The sequence below is a fragment of the Falco cherrug genome, chromosome 6 (assembly GCF_023634085.1).
Source record: "Falco cherrug isolate bFalChe1 chromosome 6, bFalChe1.pri, whole genome shotgun sequence".
Lineage (NCBI taxonomy): Eukaryota > Metazoa > Chordata > Aves > Falconiformes > Falconidae > Falco > Falco cherrug.
This window is the reverse complement of record NC_073702.1, coordinates 27,685,849-27,705,277: the sequence shown is the minus strand read 5'-3', so window position 1 is coordinate 27,705,277 and position 19,429 is coordinate 27,685,849. Positions and strand designations below refer to the sequence as shown.

The following is a 19,429-nucleotide window of genomic DNA, read 5'->3' as shown; positions in this document are numbered from 1 at the left end:
CGGAAGCAAGTATTGTGACTAAAAACAGTCTTCATTGCTGATTTGAGGGTCAAACTTGATTAACTGAACTCTGGATAGTCAAAATACACTTTTACATCCCAGGTGTTACACATGTGCTGATGAGCTCTGAAGCTTTAGAAGCTCTTCTGCACCTCCCAAAATGAGCTTCATTTGGTGCATGGTCTACAGTGCTGGAACCAAAATTCAATGTTTGGAAAAAGGGGGAGTGTGCAACGTCCTTCCCAGGAGGAGGTTGTACAAGATATTTCCTAGCTGATAAACTGCTTCTGATTTTGCTTTTGGGAATTTGGAATCACTAGTGTAACTGTTTAGAGCTTTGCACTTCGCTCCTACTTAATGCACAGGTCCCCATCCAGGGAGAACGTGGGCTTTTTTGAGAGCATACGGTCTTAGTATACTGACTACCTGCAGATGCATTTGTTTTCTTGTTCCACACTTTGGAATTCCCAGAAGCTGGCAACGTTAGCAGGACAACTTCTGTGTTACAGATCTGAGTTGTGAATAATTTCTACCTAAATCTGGCCAAAGTTGAAGATACGTGAAGCATTGTCATAGTATCTTGGAGAGCAGTGGTCGCTGCTCTGTGTTTCTGTACGGTGGCATACAACCCCTTGTTTGATCTTGGATAAACAGGGCTGAAGGAACCTCTGGATGTTGCTAAATTTTTCCTGTGTTGCTAAACAGATGTTGCTAAAATTGTCCAATAAATCCAAGCAATTGAGGAGTTTCATTTTAGGTCATCTTCGTATGGTACTAAACCAGGAGTTTTTAAACAGGACAGGAAAATCTAGGTTCTGCCTGCATTATTTTAAAAAAATGGGAAAAAAAACCCCAACCAAACCCTAAACCAAACTAACTACTAAAATTAGGGGGTAACTCTTTAGTAAAGGTGCATTTGAAATTGATTAACCCTTACTTAATATTCCTGATTTTTATGTTGCTTTCCTTAAATAACATTATTTAAGAGACTTATTGTCCCACATAGGTAGGACTCAAGATACTGTGTTTTTTCTCATATAAATACCTATAGTAAATGTTTCCCGATATGGAGATCTTCTGATAGTAATAAAAAAGTGCCTGTGCATTCTTATTCTCATCTCTTAGTTTTAAAAGGTAGTTGAACACAGCTTGATTTGTGTTAGTGTATATTGTAAAATTCTGGGTTTACTGAGTATCTGAACAAATCTTATGAGCCCATTTTCTCACTTCTTACAGGGAGCAGGAACAGGCACAGGATCGACTGCAGGAGTATCACATGTGTCTCTGAGCACAATGAGTGTGGAAGCTGTGTGTGAGAAGCTGAAGCAGATAGATGGTCTGGACCAGAGCATGCTACCTCAGTACTCTGCAACTATAAGAAAGGTATCAGCTGAATTTCGTTAATGTATTTAGTACCTAAACATGGAGATAAACAAGGAAAAGGAAATATTTAGTTGCCTGTTGTCTTGAAAATGTTTATTGAAACACACCGAATACCAAAACAACCTGTTAACTTCTATGCCTGCTAAGTTTGGAAAACATTTTAATATGAGCATGTATTTTTCAGAGAAAATACTCTCTCTCAAAAAGGAAAAACAGACTCAGAAATATGAATGCTGATGAGACTGGTTATTTTGAGAAAAATGTTTTCAAAATTGCCACGTGTAGATGAATAGGGTTGCAAATTATATATCCAGGTAGCAACATCCCTTTTTTCCCCTCCCTGTGAGAAATTGGCACATCTCTTCTGTTGTAAATGAGTGGTGAATATGGTTCCATGTCTCTCTTGTCACAGTATTTTCTTCAGAAAAAGGCCATTGTGCATTTTTCTGTTACTGTTCTTTTCTCTGAGACATTAGCACAGAATCATTTTTGTCTTTATTACTTTTTTCATTATTCTGTGTGCTCCTTTTTGTGGTGGGTTGACCTTGGCTGGACACCAGGTGCCCACCAAACTGCTTTATCACTCCCCTCCTCAGCAGAACAGGGGAGGGAGAAAAGGAAAAACCCAAACTTGTGGGTCGAGATAAAGGTAGTTTAATAAAGCAATAGCAAAGGTCATGTGCGTGGAAGCAAAGGAAAACAAAAGAGGTTATTCTCTATTTCCCATCAGTAGGTGATGCTCGGCTGCTTCCTGGGAAGTAGGGCTTCAGTATACATACTGGTTGGCCTGGAACATAGAAGTCATAAATAAGATTTTTAATAGTAATGTAAAAATAATATAACACCCCCTCTTCCTCCTCCTTTCTTATAGCTTTTATATTTGAGCAGTTGTCATATGCTATGGAATATCTCTTTGGTCAGTTTGGGTCAGCTGCCCTGGCTATGTCCCTTCCCAAGATCTTGCCCACACCCAGCCTACTGGTGAGGGGGAGAATGCTGGAGATGCAGCCTTGGTGCTGTGCCAGCACTGCTCAGCAGCAGCCAAAACACTGGTGTGTGATCAACACCTTTCTAGCTATTAATACAAAGCACGGCACTGTGAGGGCTGCTGTGAGGCTCAGCCAGACCCAATACATTTTTACAAAGAAAGAAGGGAAAACTGAAGGTTGTCATTAGTGAATGTTTTTGCTGAGCTCGCTTTGTCCTGGTACCTGTCATACCTTAAAAAATACAGGGAGGATGTTAATTCAAGTATTAAGAGTCAGGTTTATCATAGGAAGCTTCAGCGGTGTTGCTTAAAGCAAGAAGTAGGATGTCAGATTGCAGCTCATTAAGTGTAGCTGCAAAAAATTCCAGTTGCATCAGTGGCTCTAGAGTGCTAAAAGAATGTACTTATCAGTTACCTCTAATCAGATCCCTCTTATTTATATTCTTGCATTTCTTACTGCAAGTGATAGCATGTAAAAAAGGAGGAATGAAAATAGCTTAGCCTGATCTTTTTCCTGGTTTGATTAAGAACATCTGCTTACTGGTATATGGGAACAAAACTGTTGAGAACCCTCAGACTGAGCAGAGCTGTCAACTTGGGTCTTCCATTTGTGGCTATGTTTCTAAGACATGATGGTTCTTTTACGTTCTGTCTATCCACTGATAAACGGCATAAAAAGAAATTACTTCTCATTGTTATGTAATAAAAATGGTTTGGTATTGACTTTGGTGCTGCTGGAAGTTAAACACTATATAAACACGCCTAACACAAGGAATCGCCTTCCTGGAACATAGGTGGTGTTCAGGCACATCTGTCTTAATCTCCAAATGACGATGAAAATTTCAAGTCTAGTCTTTTATTCCTGATGATGGGAGGAATGTAAGCTTGTATTTATGCAGGGAAGGAACTTGATGGAGTTAGTACTGATGGTAGGTGCCTCAAGCCGTGGGTCAGATGATGCCTGGGAATTAATGTCTGATTATCTTCAGATACTTGGGTATCTGCAGTCTGTGTTCAGAGTCTGAGGAATCTAGGCAGATGAATGTGTGTGTGTGAAATTCTCTACCACTGATGTGTTGTTTCCTTATGTCTGTTCATAGAACACAGTCATGTTGTCTTTCATACACACATTTTTGATGGGTTTAATATTATAATTTTTTTCATGACACCTAAGTTCTTGCCCATCAGCAATCATCAATACATATTATTATATAAAAACCTGTGTTTATTTTATAGGATTGTACCTAAGAGCGGTGTTGGGGAATTTCACTAGCAGTCCCCATCAATATATCCAATTTCAATTACTTTTTTAGTCTGATACTGCCGTGTCGTAAGTCTCATATCGATAATTTACATTATTTAATTTTATTGCTTAGGCAAATATAAATGGCCGTGTCTTGGCTCAGTGCAACATCGATGAATTGAAAAAAGAAATGAATATGAATTTTGGTGACTGGCACCTGTTCAGGAGCATGGTAAGATTTTCTGTTCAGTATTCAGGTCTTCATAAATAAGTCTTTTTCATTATGAACCTTATCTTTTTCTCTTTCCTGTTGCCTTTCTTGTTATCATAATCTCTCAGATGATAAGTATTGTCTTAAAACATGCATGCATTTATTGTTTTGTTACTTTGTCTTTTTGTCTTGAGCACTTCAATGGAGGAATGGTTGCCTATGGATTTGCATCTTAATTGTGAACTGTGAAGTTTTGCCTCCTCTTTTTGTAGGATCTGTTTTGCCTGCGTGGGTTCCCTTTTCCCTTTTTAAATTTGCCTATTTTAATGTAATTGTCAGAACTTAATTCTCTTTGAAGCCTCTGTCCTTCTGTTAGAAGTTACTCAGTGAGTTTAAAGTCTGTTAGTGTCAGGAGGTGGACAATCAGGCTGTTAAGAGGTGCCTGGTGGCACATAATTGCATAAGCATCATTTTTAAAGAACCTTAAGCTAAAAATCAAGCCAGTGAGGTTGATCAATACAATATTTGATCGATGCATGCTTGTATAATGCGAGAATGCTGTATTACATACTATTACTGAAGCATACATACAGATATCTAGTTTCCCCCATTTCCCTCCACCTGGTTTGGAAGTTTTACGGTGAGGGTTATGCATCACAAAGAACTGTGTTTTCTCTTAAATATTTTTAGTATATTGCCAGATTTCTCTCTGAAAATAACAGTAAAAACTGCCAAAACACTGGGAATTACCAGATGAGATTTATTGTTAGATTTAGGTTGATTAAGCTATAAAATGGAAGTGTGTGGTTTTGCTTTTAAATTTGTAATTTATCACTTATCTAGTTTTACAAGAATTTAGGTGGTTTGTGGCATATGAGTTTTTTTAAGGGTCTAAGCAGTAATAAAATTATTTTTTAAATAACAAAAAAATCTTAAAATGTGATTTGCAGTAAAGACAATGAATGCACTAGATCTCTGAACAGATTTTTCTTCACAGTTTTCCATGATCACGACCACATATGCAAGTACACTTTTACAGTTGTGAATTCCTTGTTCCTATTTTTAATAGAATTATTCTTTAACAATTTTGAGGACTTCTATTTATGTAATTACATTTATACTGTCTCTTTTTGTGTGTTAAGATACTTGAAATGAGAAATTCAGAAAATCAGGCTGTTCAGGAAGATCCTCGTGGAACAACTGAGCATGTTACCACTGCGATTCCTCATAGTGAACTTACGCGTCGTCCTGGGCACAACACCGAGTTGCCTCACACTGAGCTTACAGGTCTTTCTGGTCAAGCTCCCTACACACTTAACTTCAGCTTTGAAGAACTCAACACAATTGGTCTTGATGAAGCTCCTCCACGCCATAGTAACTTAAGTTGGCAGGTATTTGATAGACATGTATTATTCTTCTTGCTTACCTGTGTGGCAAAGGGTTTTTTCCATTCCTGGATACAGACAGGTCAGGAAATAAGTCCACTGTAATAGTTCAGGTACTTCCAGCTCTGTGTCTTGCCAAAGGCCAGTTTTGCAGAGATGTAAACTCTAACCACGCTCTGTGAGTCAAAGTCTTTAGTCTTTGACATCTGAAAACTATTCATCTGTTCCAGTAATCACTCTTCCGTAGGGAAATATCAAAATCCAAGCTGTCATGCTTTTCTCATCTAGCTGAGGGCAGTGTCCTACAAGATTTCTGGTTATCATAGTATTCAGACTTTGTGTATGAAATATGTGTATGAAATATTTTAGCTATGTGCTAGCCAGATGTTATGCTATTAAGGGGATTACAGATACATTTATTGTGACTTTTTAAATAGACAACTGTAGTGCTCCGTGACATCAGAGCCTTGTCCTGATGATGCATAATCTATTCATAGACTCCAGAGCTGACATCCAGGTTATGATCAATTTTCTTCTGTGTCTTATGAAATCACCCAAAGCGTGTGATGTCTTTTGTCCTTTCTAAGAAATAACACAAATCAGTTGATATCTAAATAGTGATTAGAATTAAGAAGGAAAACAAAACAAAAAACCCCAACGCAAACGTTTATCAGTTTTTTCATCTCTGAAAGTTTCAATTAGAAAGTCTTGAAGGTGCATCAAAATATGAAGACACCCCAAATTACTAGCTATAGGTGATATTTTTAATATCCAAAGCTATCACTGAAAAAAGTTTTGAGAAATACACATCCCAGATACCTTTGTGTGTGTGTGTGATACATAGGCAGTAAGGGTAGTCAGGATCACAATATATGTTTTTCCAAACCTAAGTGGCATGAAGTGGCATGACTCAAATTTGTTACACCATGTTTGTATCAAAAGCACAGAAAGTAGTACAAGAAAATCTTTTCTAAAGCACTCTTTAAAATGCAGCTTTACATAAATAACGCTTCTGATGCTTACATAGTTTTTGAAGTTGAATCAAAAGAAGGAAAAAGATAGTTTGTCCTTCAGAAAATGTTACAATTTTCCTGTGGAATTTTTTTCATTGATAGTGATTAAGAAAGAATACTGCCACTGGTGGTGGTGGGTTGACCCTGGCTGGACACAGGGTGCCCACCAAAGCTGCTCTATCACTCCCCGCCTCAGCTGGGCAGGGAAGACAAAATACAATGAAAGGCTCGTGGGTTGAGATAAGGACAGGGAGGGATCACTCGCCTGTTACTGTCATGGGCAAAACAGACTTGACTTGGAGAAATTTTTTATTAGCAATCAAATCAGAGTAGGCTAATGAGAAATAAAACCAAATCTTAAAAACACCTTCCCACCTATCCTGTATCTTCCTGGGCTTAACTTTACTCCTGAATCATTCATCACACGTTGTCTCTGCCGCTCCTTCCTCCTCGGGGCGGGGAGGGCTCCTCACATTCTCCCCCTGCTCCAGCGTGGTTCCCCTGGGGGGGTCACGAGCCCGGCCAGCAAACCTGCTCCAGCCCGCGCTCCTCTCCCCGTGGGGCCACAGGTCCTGCCAGGGGCCGGCTCCAGCGCAGGCTGCCCATGGGTCACAGCCTCCTTTGGGTTTCCACCTGCTCCGGCGTGGGGTCCTCCCCACACTGCAGGTGGGGATCTGCTCCCCTGTGGACCTCCATGGGCTGCAGGGGCACAGCCCGCCTCACCATGGGCTTCATGGGCGGCAGGGGAATCTTGGCTCAGGTGCCTGGAGCACCTCGTTCCTCTCCTTATGCACTGACCTGGGTGTCTGCAGGGCCATCTCTCTCACATATTCTCACTCTCCAGCTGAAGTTGCCATTGCACAGGTTTTTCCTCATCTTAACTGTGCTACCCCTGAGGCACTACCACCGTCACTGACGGGCTGGGCCTTGGCCAGCGGCGGGTCCCTCTTGGAGCCGGCTGGCACTGGCTCTGTCGGACATGGGGGAAACTTCTGGCAGCTTCTCACAGAAGCCACTCCTGCACTCCCCTGCTACCAAAATCTTGCCGTGCAAACCCAATACACTTGTAGAAAGGTGTACTACTGGAAATGCACAGCAAAATCAAATATTTCTCTCTTTGTTGAGGAACCATAGCTGCTGTGAGTATGAATAAATAGTAGTGAATGTGCATAAATGATCGAGTGTTAATATTTCTGTGATTCTTACATTTTGCTTTTCGGATTAAATTGCTTAGGAGTCACAGCAGATAGAAGTCATTTAAACACCTTTTTCCTTTAGTTAATCATGTTCAGCTGTTCCCCAGTATTCTATACAACATTATTGATTTTTATAAAAAGCTGTCAGTAATGTTTGCTTAGTAGTATAGAGGGAATAATGGAATGGTAACCTGTAGATCTCCTATATGTTGCTTGCTGGGGGGGTTATGAGCATCTTCTGAGAAGGAAACAAACGTGTTGGTTTGCATTGCATTTCAGTGCAGAACAAGAAAAAGGAAAAGATGAACAGAAAAAAGAAAGATAAGAAAGATGCACATAAGATTAGGAAAAAGGTGGGGGGAAGCAGAAAAGAAAAACAGGGTGAGAAAGGAGAAGGATGGACCAAGAGGATATATCTATATGATTAAGCAGTTCTGTTCCAAATCTTAAATTCATTCACAGTGTTTGAATCCACACGTTAATTTTCCTGCTTACATTTAGCTTGTTAAAATTACCTGAACCCTTTCAGGTTTTTTTAATAGCGTGTTCTAGTAGAAGGTAGGTTCATTTTCAGTGTTGCCCCAAATAAGACATAGTACCTCAACAGTCTTTCAGTATCTCGCCTCTTGTGCACTGCAAGGTTGAGTACATTCCCTGAATTACTTGTGCTTAAGTCAGTGCCTCAGCTCTAGTGCACTGGCCACTGTACATCTTTTACTGGTGGTAATGAGCAGCCTGTTAAATGCATGACATGAAGCCCTGCGTTCAGCCACAATCCACTGCTTTACTTGTCCAGCGCTGTGCTAGACCTTGGCTGTACCATTTAATAGATGGCCTAGCAACCTGTGCCTGTGGAGTTCTCTGTGTGCACACTAAAAGAGAGCAGAGGTGGAGGCAAAGAGGAATATGTTTGTTCAAGAACTGATTTTTCTGAAATCAGCTGTACACAATGGAATTTTGCCAGGATATACTGGGGTATGTAGGATGAGGGTCTTTGAAAAAATTGTTGAGAGATGTTCAGCATTTAGATGAACTCTTGCTGTCTTTCCAATATAAAATGCTCGTTTTGTAAATGTACAAAAATTTATTAGGAAAGCCCATCTTGACATACAAATTCAATTGTTACAATTACATACTCAAAAGAGTTGGCTTCAAATGGATAAGATGCTTTTTTGTGGAAATCTTCCGTTATGGGGACCAACAATAAGAATACTTTGTAAGTTTAGTGGATGTGTGTGTGATTGCATATAAGTGATTATAGTGAGTGTATTTTAATTATAGCACTGATGATTTCACTTGCATAATCTTTTCACAGCAACAAAAAATCATTTAAGCACATACTTGATGCTTTGAGTTATTTAATTATAAAAGATCAGTAAAAGTAAAAATAAATAGTTCGTTTAACTGTTATCTCTCTTTTCTTCTTTCTTTTTCTTTTCCAGTCACAAACTCGGCGAACTCCAAGTCTTTCAAGTCTTAACTCTCAAGATTCTAGTATTGAAATATCAAAGCTTACTGACAAGGTACAGGCAGAATACAGAGATGCATATAGAGAGTATATTGCTCAAATGTCACAGTTAGAAGGAGGTGCCAATTCTACTACAGTAAGTGGTAGATCCTCCCCTCATAGCTCAAGTGCTTTCTATATGGGGCATAGTACATCAGGGGGTTCCTTGCATTCCAGTTCAGAACAGGAAAAAGGAAAAGATGGTGAACAGAAACAAGATGATGGAAGAAAGTCCTTCTTGCTGAAGAGAAATGATGTTGTTGATTACAGTACTTCAGGTGTTTCTACTAATGATGCATCTCCTTTGGATCCTATTACTGAAGAAGATGAAAAATCTGATCAATCTGGTTCCAAGCTTCTCCCAGGGAAGAAGTCTTTGGAAAGAACAAGTATTTTCCAGGCTGCAGATTTAAAGCTTAAAGGAGTTACTCTCCGGTATCAGAAACTTCCAAGCGATGAAGACGAGTCAGGAACTGAGGAATCAGATAATACCCCACTTCTTAAGGAAGGTAAAGATAAGAAAACAGATGGCAAAACAGAGAAGCAACCGAAATCTCCAGAACATGGATCTGAACCTATTAGAACCTTCATTAAAGCAAAGGAGTATTTGACAGATGCCCTTTTGGATAAAAAAGATTCGTCTGACTCTGGTGTAAGATCCAATGAAAGTTCTCCAAATCATTCCCTCCATAATGAAGGAGCAGATGATTCACAGCTTGAAAAGGCAAATCTCATTGAGCTTGAAGATGATAGTCACAGTGCAAAAAGAGGAATTCCACACAGCCTTAGTGGCCTTCAAGATCCAGCTGTGGTTCGCATGTCTATTTGCTCAGAAGATAAGAAAAGCCCTTCTGAAAGCAGCTTGATAGCAAGCAGCCCAGAAGAGAACTGGCCAGCTTGCCAGAAAGTCTATAATTTAAATAGAACCCCTAGTACAGTAACCTTAAATAATAACAGTGCTCCAAACAATCGAGCTAATCAAAACTTTGAAGAAATACAAGGTATCAGAGATTCACCTCAAATTATCCTGCATCCTGGCTCAGGTTCTAGTTCAACTGGGGTTCAGAATGAGAACCTGAAGAGTGTTGCTCACAAGCGGAGCCAGCGTTCAAGTTATACCAGGCTTTCTAAAGATTCGTCAGAGCTCCACACTGTTGCAGCCTCAGAAGGGGCTGGTTTTGGAGAAGAAAGGGAGAGCATCCTGTAGAAAGCAGCCAGGTTAAAACAGAGTAGGCCCCCATGAATTGTAGCTTGCTTGGAATTCTTTGTCAGTGTGTGGTTACATTAAGCTCTGTAGTTTAAGCTTTCAGTATTGTAATAGAAGGTCTAGATTATTTTCAGTCATTTTCTTGGAGAGAAGTCATTTTTTTACAAGAAGCAAATTCAGACTTGCCCCATATATAAAAGCAGTACTTGTCAGCATGAAAAATCAGTTCTTTGTTAAGACACTGTGCAAAGGTTTGGTCAGGGGCAGATGTTATGAAAGTGAGTATGATTTAATTGTTGAGATTATGGTGTGATTTTGCTTTTCTTTTGGGATATGTATTACTTATCCCTTCTGAACATTCCAGTTAAGTCTGCATATCTGCAGGTGAAGTTAAGATTGTGCATCTTTGCCATTTGATGTAAGAGATGCCAGAAGATTGAATATCACCTGTGACACCCTTATCAAACTTTCTGTTAATTAGTGGATTAATGTGTGCAACATATATTACGTATGTTGAAATTTGAGTGTTAAGATACCTGTTTGGCTATACGTATGCTTTTACTCTGTGTACGTTCAGTAATTGCTGTTGACTTTGTGAACTTTGGGTAGAGTGGTGGTAATGTTTGTAAGCAACATTGTCTCGACATGTCATTGGATTTGGCAGTTATTTATAAGATAATGCCTTATCATTGATTTAGTGGATCCGTTATTTATTACAGGTATGTAATTTTACAGTTACTGGTCTTAAATAGATGCAACCACCTGAGCTACGTTAAAATACTGTAAGGATGAAGTATGAATGTGATGTCTGAACTTAACGGAGTATCTGTTGCTGTGCATGATCTTCCCTTGGTACAGTGTTTGGTTATGGAAAGAAAAATAATCAAGTTTGCCATTTTAAAAATAATGCATGCTTTTTGGAATCTCATCAGAGCTGTATGCCAGCTTCTTTATTTCTGAAGTACAGTGTTTGAAGATTTTTGTGTCATCTAAATAATGTACCTGAATGTTACTGTAGCAAATACTTGTACTGTCCAGTGAAATTTGCATGTTGAGGAAAAATTGTTCAAACTAGACTCTGGTAGTACAAAGATAATAAAAAACAAAGTGCCATGTTGGGTTTGTGTCCAAATTGTATTTATTGCAGTATTTTATTTCTTCACTTGATAAAAATGTCATATCCATGTTGTTTTGGTTAAACTACTTCATGAATTTAATTAAACAGAATGCATTAAACCTATATTGTTATCAATACAATACTAAATAAGCATCGAGTATAAAAATACATTTGATAAATGGAGTTGCCAGAGCAGACGTCTCTAAAGGAAGTGCTGTGAGCTGCAGAGATGGGGCCACCTCCTGCTGGTCCAAAGCAGTAATCCCACTGTTTGTGGCAATTAACATGTGCTGGTGGTTTGGAGCAGCTTTGTTTCTGTCCTACTGCATCTACAACCAGATGCCTCCAGCAGGACCATGTGGTCGTGGCCTCCGTTGTCTAAATCAAGAGGGTGCTTTTCTGTGCCAGAGTCAACAGAGAAAAACTGGCTTTACCTAGGCTTTTTATTTTTTCATTGCATGAATGTCTCATACTTACAGGACTGGAGTTGTGATCAGTAAGTTTTTGGATTCTGTTAAATTGGTATTTGATTGAATTAAAATTTACTTACCAGAGTGTTACAGAAGTGTTGGAAACTTTGTGTGCATGTATCTTAATATATAAGAAAGATGATTAGTTTAAACAAAAAGCCTCCCAAAACAAAATCAGAAGCCCCTGAAGCCTGTGTAGCTTGCTTGGGAACAGTTTTTTGGTTTAGGTGGTTCTTCCTATTGAAAAAAATAAAAAAAAAAAGAAAAAGAAAAGAGTATATCGCTACTTTCTGAAATTTTTTGGATGTAGAAGCTTTTTTACATAAAGATACTTAGAAGCATTGTTTCATAAGAGAGGACAAGAAGTGTAGCTTTCATTTAGACATATTGACAGTATTGATGAAAGACATCAGTTATTTCAAATCTGTTCTTCAAATAATCCAAATAGGTGAATTTTAAGTTTCCATATAACTCTGAGATCTTTGTGTTCCTGAAAGTTTTATTCCTCAAGGCTTCATAAAATACCAAAATTGGGTTGAAATGGGTCATTGAGTAGTAAACTTTTCAGTGCTTCTATCTTGTATTCACTAATACCAGCATAATTGCTTATCATCGCTAAGAAACAATAATTGCAAGCAAAGTGTCTGTGTAAGATTTTACAGGTCTTAATGTATTTCTCTTTTTGGGTATGTAGACCTGTGCCCTGTCTGTGATGTGGGTACCTAAAATCATTTCAGTTCCAAACAGTGGTTCAGTCCTGCTTCCTTTAACTGCTTTAACTGCATTATATAGTAATGCATGCTGCAGTTTATATAATCAGATGTGTTCATGGGCTTGTTATTTAACACCTTCCTAGCGAAGTTCCTAGAACCAGCAAAATAAGAGTGCTTCATAGCCAGTTCCAGGACAGTATGCTACAAAAGGTGTTTATTAATGGTCTGGGAAATAAAATTGACTCGTGGAATCTGCTTGCGTAAAAATAACTAGACAGAGTGCATTTTTCTTCTCTACTGAAGCATCTTTTTAATTTTTTTACACAGGTGTTCATAAGCAAACAGAAGAAAGTGTAGTACTCTGATAAAGGGAGAGAGGAAAAGAGAGATGAGAGAAATGGAGTACTTAATACAGCACAGCAGCAAGAACCCTTTTAGTACGTAATAGATATGTATGTTAGTTACTGTAATGTTTAATGAATTTTTCACATACAGAATATGAAAGAATAGCATTTGCAAGAATTAAAAATACGCTGCAGTTTGATAGCTGAAACTTGTATTCTCTGTACCGCAGTTACTATGGTTACTAGCTTGCTTAGTTTGTTGCACAATTCTTGGAGTTAAGAAACCATAAACAAATTCCAGTGTTGAAATCTTAAATGTTAGCTATGTGATTTGTGGGAGTCAAGGAACCAAAGAGTACCATGGAGAATGGTAATGAATGAAGATTATAAAACAATAAGACAACTGCAAACTTATTTCTGGTACTCTCCACTTTCCAGAACTCTTGTAACAATAGTTTATGTATCTACTCTAATTTTGGATGGCTGAACACTACAGGAACTTGAAACCATGACTTCTTTGCCTAACTGAATCTGAAGAGCACAGCTTGGCTTGTTCTCTTGTTCTGATGCCTGGATATGTTTGCATGGTAGGGTTAAATTGGTTTTGAAAGGAAAAACTGGATGCAAGTAACATTCCAGGATTTATGTGAGACTGTTATGGCTATTTGGCAGCTTTTTCCAGGGTTGCAGTTTATGAGGAAGGGGGGAGAGGGAAATTCTTACATCTCACTTGTAAAACTTGCAACAAAATAATGATCTAGTAAAATTCTTGGAGATTCAGGAAGAAGGTTTCCATTTTGTGCCTGTCCTATTCAGTCTGGGATATCTGGTCACCCTGTATGCCTTTGCTCATGCAGCAGAATACATATGTGGTTTTAGTATGTTTTCAGTCCTTGGCTTTCTTAAGGGTTGTTGAGGGTTGGGATTTTTTTTAAATACTGTTGATTTTTTTTGTTTCTTCTCGTTATTATTTTTTATATATAATCTTTGGGAAACTTTCCTGGGACACACTTAACATGGGTTTATACGGTATGCTGAAAATAGGTGGTTTCTCTTTTTATCTGGGGTTCAGCTGTTCAGTTCTGTCCACAGAATCCTCAAAGTCCATTTTTTATCTTTGATCATTTGTGGGAAGCTTTCTGGACCTCACAGTGAGAATATGGGAAGTTCTTTGTACAGGCACAAGACACAAAGGCAGAGGATCCCAGTAGCATCTGTTATCCATAGTCCAACATGTTGCACCCTGTGGCCTCGATCATCTTGACCAGCTTTGTCATCTGTGATGGGTTTATTTAAGTTTCTAAATACATTACCAAGAAATTGCAAAAGAAAATAATAACCTGGATATTTGAGGTCTCTTAACTAAAAGCCACAGTTGTGGTAAAGTAGATGTGTTAATACCTAGTAGTGAATTTTCAGACACATGAGAAATACACAACGTGCTAGTTAGTGTGAGATAAAGCTTGCTGTTAGGATTTTGGTCTTTTCTGTGCCAAATAATAGCTGTAATGGGGAGAACCTGGAGCAAAATTCAAGTTCCAGTTAAGCAGAGAGGACTGAAAAGACTCTGCTAACTGTTTTCTGTTAGCCTTGTGCATTATATTTTCTAGATTTAGTCAGGCCCATTTCATCAGTTTAAGGGCAGGGTGGGGATAATTTTACCTAGAATCTTTCTCCATGGGAATACAGAACAGTTTCATGAGTTTGACGTGTTCCCACAGGTTTCTGAATTTCAGCAAAAAGGAGAAAATATAGGGGAAGTAGGTGCTCAAGAATTGTAATAATATAAATAATATTAAACTGTGTTTCCAACAGAACTAGGAATTTTCTAAACACTAATTGGCATGTGGAGACCTAACAAACAGTGTTAAAAAGATTATATTAGCTATTTAACATCCTGATAACTTTTTCATTAAAGATGTCTATCATGCAAGCTGAGTATGCAGTATGTTCTGCCCTTTGGTTAACAAATAGAAGTAGATTATAGAAGTCAAAATGCAATTTAAGGCTCATAAGAAGCTTTTTTTTTTTTTGCTGTAGTGTGTTTCATGTTTTATTTCACTGATCTTATGCTTAGGTTGCTTATGATTGCTTTGTTAAAGTCTGCATAGAACTGTAAGATGTGTGTATTCATTGCAGCTTAGCACAGCTTCTGTAATTCTGTAATTGCAGGCACTGCAATGATTCGGTTCTTTGGTGGTAAAACATAAGAGTAATGATATAGGAGGGTTTTCTTCTTTTATTGAACTCTGAGGCTAACATTTGTATTTTCATTTGCAAGGCTGACTCCTGTGATGCACTTAGTATTTTAGTCAAGCTTTGTTCTGGAAATGTATGCCCCATTTTCTAGAAGGACTCAAAGTTACAGGGGTTTTAGCAATTTTTTCTCCGTTATAAGTGATTGTAGTTCCTTAATAAAGCTGATACTCACAGCACCAAATGTTTGTTTGTCTTAAAAAGCATTAAAAGGTGTTTTTTTTCTTTCCCAAAGCATGTTTTGTTATGGTAGTGACATTGGTTGAACTTCTAAAAGAAATACTGTTGGCCAGTTTCTTTCTCTTAGTTTATCATATCTTGGGGTCACCTTCTGAAGTGGAAGGGGAAAAAAGAAAGAAACCTTGGAATATTTTAAAGAACGTGGTCTTTTGGAGGGAAAAAAAAATAGGTGAGAGGTTATGTTGAGGTTTAATGCAAAAAAAGGTTGTATTTGAGAGTTGGTGTATATTTCTTTCAAAGATGAGATTCTAGCAACAGAGCATACTTTTTATTATGTGAGTTCTTAGTTGCCACTACATAGCACGGTGTACAGGGTTCTTTCATGTTTCAAGTCGCCTTTCTGAGAACTGGTACCATGCCACCTCATTGCTTCTTACAGAAGTAACCTGGGTTGCAGAGTTGTCTTTGTAAGTAAACCAGTGTGTCTGTCTGCCATTACTTGAGTACAACATATTTATTGTTTATGAAAGAGAAGGGAAGGGGAGGAATAACAGTGGTTCATTTTAAGATTTTATTTGTGTCCAGGATTTCTCATGATAGAAAACAAAAGAACAAAGTTTGAATGGTTTCTATGGGTCCCTGGAACCTAGAAATAAAAACACAAGCATAAAATACTGACTGTGGGGAACAGTAAAACTAAAATGGAAGTTCTGTGATGCCTTACTGCCTTTCCTCACTAATTAAACTACAGGGAAGCAATCAGCAGAGATTTAACTTCTTTGGTTTTTAATATTTCTCTCTTCTGAAATGGTGCAATGGTTTGTGCTTGGCTAAAGGCAATACATATTCTTGAATCTGTTTACATATCATGGCACCTTCAAATCTTTCTGAATTTACATAGTACTTTTCAGAGGCAGCAAAATTTTACTAGCCTCATTTTGGACACCAGAAAAATCCTTTCCCACCTCAGCAATAGTAGAATATGGAATTATACCTATATTCCAGGACAGTCAAGAGTTGAGTGCTGAGCTTTCATCTGCCAGTCAAATTGGACTTTTATTGATATCAGAGGCTTCCTTTATTTTATGTTCTTATAAACCATGAGAAGTCCTGCAAACCAAACAGAAGATTACTGTTAAGTTAGCTTTCTGTCATCACTCAGCATTTTTGTTCATCCTCCTCCTTATGTTTCCTGTTTGACTGTAAACCTTGCAGCCTGTTTGTGGTCCTGTGCTTTTGGCAAAAAGTTATGATTCTAACTCTTGAATGTCTTTGGCGTGCCAGTCATTTGGGACTTAAGTATGTCTGCTTTTCCTTGTTCTTACTGGACACACTTATGTCCTGTCTTGCCCCTACTCACCCTGTGCAGTGCATGAGTACATCGTGTAGAATACTTGGAGCTCTTTCAGTTCTGCCTCACCACCTGACTGGTAGCTGGGGCTTTGGTCCCTGACAGTGTAATTTAACCTTCTCTTCAACTTCTTTTATCAAAACCTTAGAACCGCTGTACACTGCCATTTTTCCCACTTCAGCAACGATAGAAAATACTGTCCTGCTGTGGTGGTGGTGTTTTTTTCTTGGATGGGGATTTTTGTTTGGTGGGGTTTTCTACCCTAGGAAGGTTTTACAACCTACGTAGGGTCTACATTCTACAATAAATATTTTGCTCACTTCTCTCCGTCCTCTTCCTCATGTCCTGGAAAATTCACAGGATATACATATCCACAGTCCGCAAAATAGGACTTAAAATACACTTTATCTGATAACTTTGTTGTGGACAGTAATGGACACATCTAAAAAAAGTGCAGTAGTTTATATCTGCCAATGGAAAGAACCTTCAAACGCTTTAGTGGAGGGAAAATCTGCTTCTTGATTTCCTTACAAGTATTCTTGACAAATAATCAGACAGTGCTTGCTCAATAAGATAAGCCCGTTGTCACCTCATCCGCTTTGTAAGTAGTCTGTTAAGAGTCTAGAAAAACTTTAGGGCTGCACGCAGGAAGGGTTACTTTTCCTCATGGACATCTGTAAGTTACGCTTGATGCTGCAGGTCTGAATGGCACTGCAAATAATGTAATGTACAGGATATTTTAGCTCTTGCTTTGAAGTAATGTAAAGAAAGATAAACTTTGAGGACTTATGTTGATGAGTGTTGATCTAGTATGCCAAAATTTATGAGGTTCTACATTTGTTTAAAGACTCAAGAGCCAACCTTCGGTGTTCAGGTATTTTTACTCTGAAAGATAAAAAGAAATCTTGATTTTTTTCATTTTCCATGAAAGACAAATCCTCAAACCATAAGCCTATTTAACCTCAGGACATATTTACACCTTCAGAATATAAGGGAGGGTTGCAAGGTTTTGTTCTTCCTGGATGCCTTCTGGTCTTAATTTTCAACAACATCTTTTCAGTAGCTACTTTTCAAGGTGTGATGAGGAACCATGAATAATTTCCTCTGTTTTCACCATCTGTGCTACCTTCTGCCTCTCTTCCATCTGATGACAGACTAGCTCAGCTTCATCAGATCTTTTTATATGCTAATATGAACTGGAGTCTTTAATTTCGTAGTCCATGGCTACAGTGTTCAATAATTATCTTTTGTTTTGTTTTACTGCACAGTCTTCACATCAACTTTCAGGCCTCTCTGTACAGTAATTTCTTTAAGCACCTGGTAGGTTCTTTGCAATACTGGGACCCATAGTACTCATTTTTCTGCATTTACAGTACACACACTTCATATCCAAGCAGAAAGTACAATAGTGATTCATCTTAGATTTGCAAAAGAAGGCAGTTTTGCTTGAAATTCAAATTCAGGAAAGTAGTCCCATTTCTGTTATTTTCCAATATAGGAAGGGGACTGTTGTTTTATTCTTATCCTTGAAAATATTTGAACTTTCAGAAAAAAATGCAAATTACTCATTTGAGCAAAGACTCAACAGTGATGATAGTTCATCTGAGTTGGACCAGGACTCCTTTGCCTGAATGACTGGCTTCTAAAAACATACGATAATACCAGTTTGCTCAGGTTCTAGAAACTATTTTATGCTTCTTCAATATTTTTTTTAATTCAAAAGCCAGTAGATTTTTTCAAAAAAATAACCTATATTTAAATAGCCCCTGGAGTTCAAGGGAGGGTGGGGAAAGAAGAAACCCATCAGGGTTTTTTTTTCCTCAGGTTCCTCAGGTTTCATTTCAGGCTGTGAAAAGTTGGATAAAGTAGTTGGACACTCATCCTCCTACTACAATAAGTTCCTTTCTAGTTTTTCTGTAGTACCTGGGAAAACAACCTTATGGCATTTTTGTTTGGTTTTTATTTTGTTTTTGTTTTTTTTTTTATCTGTCGACATCTGTTTTGAGGCCTAGCAGTGAACTGTATAATCCCATGGCATACTTCTAGAAGTTGAGAAATCCCAGACTGTGACAGTGAAACTCAGCTACTTTATGTAAAAAGGTGTCTCTTTCTGCATATCTCCATTACAAGACAGTAACATATCACTTCTCAGAGACATGCTCAGACTGAAGAGGAGGAAATTCTGCTCATCAATATCTCATAATGTAGGTCTGAAACACATGTTGGGCATTTCTCTTCCATAGTCAGAGGTGGGGTGTTCAAGTGGCAGTTAACACCAAAGAGATTTATTGGAGCAATGTATAGTATGGTACAAGGTCTACTTCTCACAGGCCAGAAATCCTTGGGTTTTGTATGTTAAGCACCATATTCATCTGCCCATTCCTCTCCTGAGTGTTTTAAATATGTGGTGGATGACTTGAGTCATGACTGGGAACAGAATTGTAATTTCTTTGTCCTGATTTTGTGTGCGTGCATATATATATATATATGTACGTATGTATTTATGAATCCTGATTTATTTCAATACATATTTTTTGACTTTACTGTAAGCAGCAGAGCTTTCTGTTCCTGAAGTGTCCTTAACTTTAATCCCTGTTCAATATATTCCCAGGTCTATGATCAGGAATTCAGTGTGCATGTTTCTGGGATTTCTTACATCACATAGAATTTTTTGCTCTGTCAGTAACAAATCTCGAAATAACATCTCTTTCTAATCTCTGATGTGATGAAAAATTCCTTACCTTCCTAGTCCACTCAGCCTTCCTATTTCAATGTGAATACTGGATGTCTGTCAGTGTTAGGAGTACTGATGTTCCCATGCTATGGGAGAAATCCTTAGCCTTCTGTCTGTTCTCTCCCTGCTGA

General features: G+C 38.2%; 1 protein-coding gene across 3 annotated transcripts in view; it reads left to right on the top strand.

Annotated features, from left to right (window-relative positions):
* KIDINS220 (kinase D interacting substrate 220) overlaps positions 1 to 11,251 on the top strand; it is an 80,732-nt gene extending 69,481 nt beyond the window's left edge. For all 3 annotated transcript variants that reach the window (XM_055713765.1, XM_055713764.1, XM_055713763.1), the window contains 4 exons: positions 1,237 to 1,383; positions 3,748 to 3,846; positions 4,968 to 5,216; positions 8,862 to 11,251. In XM_055713765.1, coding sequence (XP_055569740.1) covers positions 1,237 to 1,383; positions 3,748 to 3,846; positions 4,968 to 5,216; positions 8,862 to 10,133 — 1,767 coding nt within the window. In that variant the 3' untranslated portion in view covers positions 10,134 to 11,251. The remainder of the gene's footprint in view (positions 1 to 1,236; positions 1,384 to 3,747; positions 3,847 to 4,967; positions 5,217 to 8,861) is intronic.
* Positions 11,252 to 19,429: the final 8,178 nt, after the last annotated feature.